A 6,057-nucleotide genomic window follows, 5' to 3' on the forward strand; every position below is an offset into this window, starting at 1 on the left:
GACCCGGCGGCGGCTGGGGGAAGCCGTGCCCGGTCCCCGGGGTTGGGATGGGAGGAGGACCGGGATCGCAGGGGGAGGGAGGGCGACCGCTAGGTCGCAGGTTGTTTTCTGGGGACTGAGGCGCTCCGGGAGGCGGGAGGCCTGGGAGCCGCGGGCCCGTTCATTGTGCGCCCCGCTTGCCGCGCTCTTTTGCAGCCGAGCGAGCCCGGCCGGGAACCGGGGACGCGGCTCTCCCGAGACCCGGCCGCCTCGCCCGCTCTAGTCCAGCCGAGCCGGAGCGCCTCGGACCAATCCCCGGCGATTATGCAAGGCGACGGACCAATCAGCTCCGCCGGCTCATGAATATTTATGACCTTGGCTGAGTCAAAGCTTTGAAGCGAGTTTGGGGAGCTCGGCGGCATCATGCTTTAGACTTTTCAAAGAGACAAACTCCATTTTCTTATGAATGGAAAGTGAAAACCCCTGTGCTGCTTAAATCGGGTCCCTTCCTGCCCTGAGAAACACAGAGACCCCCAAAAAGGAAAAGCAGAGGAGAGGGGAGAGAGACCCACACACCCAGACCCCCGCGAGAAGAGATGACCATGACCACCATGCCAGAAAGTCTCAACAGCCCCGTGTCGGGCAAGGCGGTGTTTATGGAGTTTGGGCCGCCCAACCAGCAAATGCCTCCTTCTCCCATGTCCCACGGGCACTACTCCATGCACTGTTTACACTCGGCGGCGGGCCACGCGCAGTCCGACGGCGCCTACAGCTCGGCCTCGTCCTTCTCCCGACCGCTGGGCTACCCCTACGTCAACTCGGTCAGCAGCCACGCGTCCAGCCCCTACATCAGTTCCGTGCAGTCCTACCCCGGCAGCGCCAGCCTCGCCCAGAGCCGCCTGGAGGACCCAGGTACGTGCGCCTGCCCGGGAGAGGGAGCCTAAGAGGTATGGAGGGAGAGAGGGAGGGGAAGGAGGGAGGGAGAGAGAGAAAGAGAGAGAGGAGGGAGAGGTGGAGAGAGAGAGGTGGGGTGGGGGTGGGGAGAGCGCCGCAGGAGCAGTGGAGGTTTCGGGTATCAATCTATGGATCCTTGTCATAGCAAAGAAAATTAAGAAAGGGGGAAAAAAAAAAAAACCACCTAACTAACAACTCTCCAGCAGAGGAGACATCCATCTGAGAGCGTCCCCTGGCACTTAGCTGGGCCTCTGGGTGGCTCCGTGCGCCGAGCGCACAATGCCCCGCTGGAAAACAGAAACCCACATGTGCGCGCATTAGTCTCGGTAATTATTTATTGCGTAGCGCGATAAACAATGTGTGCAATTAAGGGCAATTAAACTTCAACTACCCGCCTGCAACACGGCAAACTTTCCCTGCAACGGCAGGGGCCGCGCGCCTGGGAGCTGTCCCAGTCCGCCTGCAGCGGCCCGGGCCCGGCCCTGGGGTTTGCGGGGCCTTCCCTCCAGGGCTTGGGGAGTTCCTTGAGCATTGTCTCTCCGGGCCCTGCCTCCCTCCGCTGCCCCGCTCGGTGGCCGCTTGCCCCAGGCTCCCCTCCCTGAAAGCTGTCCCTCGAATTAACTGGGGCCCCCGCTTCTGCTGTCCCTCCAGGGGCCGACTCCGAGAAGAGCACCGTGGTGGAGGGCGGTGAGGTGCGCTTCAATGGCAAGGGGAAAAAGATCCGCAAGCCCAGGACAATCTACTCCAGTTTGCAGCTGCAGGCTTTGAACCGGAGATTCCAGCAAACTCAGTACCTGGCTCTGCCCGAGAGGGCGGAGCTCGCGGCCTCCTTGGGACTCACGCAGACGCAGGTACCCCCGCTGCTGCCCCACCGGCTCGCAGGTTTGCGTGGCCAGCCTGCGCCCCAGATTCATTTTTTGGTCTCTGGCCCTCAGGGTCTGGGATGGGAGGAAGTGTGTGTGTGTGTGTGTGTGTGTGTGTGTGTGTGTGGTGTGTATGTGTGTGTGTATGTGTGGGTATATGTGTGTGTGTGTGTGTGTGTGTGTGTGTGTGGTGTGTATGTGTGTGCCCGCCACCCCTGGTCCTCCCAGCGGCTCTCCTTCTTCTTTCTCTCTGCCCTGGCTCTCCCTGCACTCTGCACCCCATACTCCGAGCTGCCTGCCTCCGGGACCTGCAACCCTGGACAATCTGATTAGGGCTCGGGGAGGATTTCCCCATACGTTTTGTTTGGGGATTTTGGGGATTCTGAAGTCACACGTGCCCGAACAACTGGAACAATGGGCTTAATCCCTTCTTTGCCTTTAAAGTGTGCAGCTAATCACTTGGGGCCCGGCCTGAGCTCCTGTCTCCCTCCTCCTTTTCCTTCTCCTCCTTCTCCCTCTCCTCCTGCTTCTTGAGGTGTGTGTGAGTGTGTGTGGGGGCGGGGGGAAGGGGTCCTTTCTTTTGCCTTCTCACACCACCCAAGCCCCAGACCCCAGAGGAGAAACGGACCTTCCTTTCCAATTTCTCTGAGTGTCCGGGGAGCCCATGGGCGTTCTGAGGACGGATGTCGCGGGTTTCCAACGCTGGGGCCGGGATTTGGAGCCGAGCTGGGGAGACAAACAGACATTAAGAAAAGGTTTACTTAAGTCCCGATGAAAAGTTTAACAAAACCTTGCGGCTTCCTGGTCAGTCTCCAGCTCCCTGGAGGGCAGAAAGGATGGCAAAGAGAAGGCAGGTTGCATTGCAAATAAATTCCCTCCACTCCTTTTCTCCACTCAAGTCTTTTATTGGTGATCCTGTTGGAACTGAAGGCTCTCTGGTGTGCAGGCCCTGCCTCTTCCCCAGGGGATTGCCAGCCAAGGTTGGGCCGAGTCCCTGGCAGGAGAAGGCCTAGAGCCCTGCTCACCTCTCACCACCACGCCCCCTGGCCCTAGGGGAGCTGCCCTGCCTCCAGGCTCTTATTGGTGGTGATGGTGGTGGTCTGGTCCCCCAGCTGCGAGTTGTCCCTTCTCCAGGGGGGTGAGGGGCATCCTCTCTCGCTGTCACCTCATCTCCCCACAACCATGATGGGCACCATGGAACTAGCCCTGGAGTCACGTTGCTATCCGCTCTTGCAGGTCAAGATCTGGTTCCAGAACAAGCGCTCCAAGTTCAAGAAGCTGATGAAGCAGGGCGGGGCGGCTCTGGAGGGGAGCGCGCTCGCCAACGGCCGGGGGCTGTCTGCGGGCTCCCCGCCCGTGCCCCCCGGATGGAACCCCAGCTCCTCGTCCGGAAAGGGCTCAGGCAGCAGCACGGGCTCCTACATCCCCAGCTACACGTCCTGGTACCCCTCGGCGCACCAAGAAGCTATGCAGCAACCCCAACTCATGTGAGGTCGCCCAGCGCTCCCGCCCACCTCCTTCCCATTGTCCCCGGTCCGGGTCCCTCCTGCCTCCGGGTCCGTCCACCCAATTGTGTGCCCTGCACCCAGAGAAGGGCTCAGCGGGAAAGAAGAAGGAACCGTGGAGACAGGATGCACACCGCCTCCTCAGAGCCTCTTGCTGTCTGGACTGGCTACTTCCCTGGCATCCACACCCTCGCCTGAACCCTGGCCTGGGCCTCGAGCAGCAGAGGGAGAGGCCTCGGAGCTCAGTCATAGCCGCCGGAGGAGACAGCTCAATCAGCAAGATAGCCTGTCGGACCGGACCAGACAAGGAACCCTCGGTTGTGTGGGACCATCAGGAAAAAAACAAACAAATCAAAAGCAATGTAGAAAAAGCAAAAGCTATTTTCTGTCCTGTCCGTCTCTTGTCTCCTTCCGCTCTATATCTGTGCCCTGACAAGTCGAGGTCCTCCTCTGTCCGCTGTCCTCATTCTGCGGCCTCTGAAAACGTCACCAGGTCCCGGGAGGCGCTGTCCACCAGGCCACCCAGTCCCGGATGCTTGGATGTTTGATCCTTTCCGACCTTTTCCTGGGCCTGCCCAAACACCTGTGTAGCTCACTGGGGAACGGGGGGAACTTGGAGGGAGGGGGCTTATTTATGGAGAAATGGACTTCACCTGACGCTGGATATTGGCCAGTACGCAATTCTATGGGACATGAGGCGGGCACTGTCCAAACGTACAGGTCACTTCAAATGCACCCGGGAAAAAATGGATAAGGAGGACCTTACACAGTAACTTTTGTACTTCACTGGTCTAGAGAGGTTGGAGTCGAATGATTTGCATATTTTACATGTTTTTAAAAGGAAAGAATTGAAGCCAACACAATTTCTCATTTGGAGAAGAACGCTTAGTCTCCTTGCCTGGACAAGTAGGAAAATCCGAATTCTCTCCTTAGGGAGAAAGAGAGCGAGGGCAGCGGTGAGAAAAGAGGCGGGTGTGAGCAAGTCCCCCCAGGCTGGTGGGCTATAAAGTAAGCAAACACAGCAGCTTTACAATAACCCCCAGAGGCGCGGCCAGAACAATGCCAGTCCCCACCTGAACACACAGCCTCCAGTGCAGGATCTAATCGCTGTACATATTATTGTTATTAATTATTATTGTTATTATTATTATTGTTGTTCCGTAAACATGTTGCACAAGTTTAGCTTTTTTTTTTTTCCCCGTTCCGTTGTGTGTGGCTGTAAAACCCGATGCTTTGTGAAATGAGAATCTTGACATTTTACTTGTGAAATTTGGAAAATGTGATCAGTTGAAATCAACCATGTTTTGTGTTCTCTATGTCAAAGTTTAGTTTTATATTGAGAATGTTAACTTATTGCTTTGTATCTTGGAGGGGGGGGGAGAAAAGAACTTTGTAAATAAGTTATAAAGTTTCTTTGACAGTAAAATTATGGTTTCGAGAAAGAGCTGCTGTGCGGTGTGCTGTGTGAGTGGGTGCTGGGGGCCAGCCAGGCTCCAACCTCTGGGGACGCAATGCAGGGGCAAGGACTAACCCCAGACCACAGAATACGGGGCCTGGGCCCGCTGGCGCTGTTCTCGCCTGGCGCCTAGCTCCTGTCTGACATGGGGTCTGATCCCACCTGGGCTGGAAGGGTCTCCGGGAAGGAGGACCAGGAACAGGTGCTCAGGCACCAAAGGGATGGTGAAGGCCGGCTGAGAGGAGGAGATCAAAGCAGAACTCAAAGACAGTGGGCCTGTGAGATTTGAGTGACACCCCTCCACACACACACACACACACACACACACACACACACACACACAGTTTCTAGGGAGTCCTAGAAACCAGGAGAAGGAGACACCTGGCTGGGCCCTTCGCCTCTGTGGGGATCTGGCCTCCTGGCTTTTGCTTGCCTGGAGGGCGCTGGATCTGGACCAGGAAAAGACTCGGCCAGACGCCGGAAAAGGGCCGGAAGGATACGTCTGTCAGGCTAACCCCCAATCAATCAGTGAGCTCCGGGGGACAGTCTCCAGGCGCCACCGGGGCCCTCCACAGCCACTCCCATCCACAAGGCGCCTCGCACAAGGCGGGGCCCATTCCTGCCTGAGGACCCCGGGCTTTTTCTCCTCCGGGGACGGAGGAGCCTGGGCGGGATGAAGGGTCTGGTGGGCGAGTGGAGCACCCAGCCCCAGCCTTCCCAAAGTCTCCCAGCCAGGCCAGTGAGGGGGCACCTCCATGAACCGCTCAGACCAGTTGGCTCCAGATGACCTGACCATGAGCCGGGGGAGCAGGTTACAACTACCCCGGTCCGGTGCTTCTGCCCAACCCCAACCCCAACCCCAACCCCAGTCCCGCAGCCTGGCGGAGGAGGTTCGGGAAAGGTGCGGGCCTCGCCCGGCTGCGTGGAGCGAGCCCCGCTTCTCTCAACCTGCCCTCCGCCTTGGGGGGACCCTTGGCAGCGCGCGGCGGGAAGTTGAAGAGGGAAGGCAGTGATGTGTGTTGTGACAAGCACCCATTTTTCAATTGGTGCTGGTGAAAGAGCAGATGTGCCGGGCTCTTCCGACGCCCTTTGGGGAGGGGAGGGGAAGCGTCAGGGGTGTATGTGTGCGTGTGTGTGTGTGTGTGTGGGGGGGGGGGGGGTTGAAAAAAGCTAGGACATAGTGGGGGATGGAGCTCGGGACCACCTCGGGACCCTTTCTGGGGCTGGGTTTGGGGCTTTTCTCCTCCCGCAGGTCACCAGAGCCTGGCGCGCGAATGAGGGGACAGACCGCGGAGCCCCG

At 58.4% G+C, this 6,057-nt stretch overlaps 1 protein-coding gene across 2 annotated transcripts; it reads left to right on the forward strand.

The window, feature by feature from the left end:
- DLX1 (distal-less homeobox 1) lies at nt 1-4,743 on the forward strand. Of its 2 annotated transcripts, XM_084892280.1 has the most exons (3): nt 8-891; nt 1,585-1,784; nt 3,033-3,403. In XM_084892280.1, exons 1-3 carry the CDS (start codon nt 576-578, stop codon nt 3,285-3,287), a joined length of 771 nt encoding a protein of 256 aa, XP_084748406.1. In that variant the 5' UTR covers nt 8-575; the 3' UTR covers nt 3,288-3,403. The 2 variants fall into 2 exon arrangements, with proteins under 2 accessions (XP_084748407.1, XP_084748406.1); XM_084892281.1 differs by lacking the exon at nt 1,585-1,784 and having other exon boundaries at nt 1-891; nt 3,033-4,743.
- Nucleotides 4,744-6,057: the final 1,314 nt, after the last annotated feature.

Source organism: Pipistrellus hanaki (genome assembly GCF_964339955.1).
Source record: "Pipistrellus hanaki genome assembly, chromosome: 8".
Classification (NCBI taxonomy): Eukaryota; Metazoa; Chordata; class Mammalia; order Chiroptera; family Vespertilionidae; genus Pipistrellus; species Pipistrellus hanaki.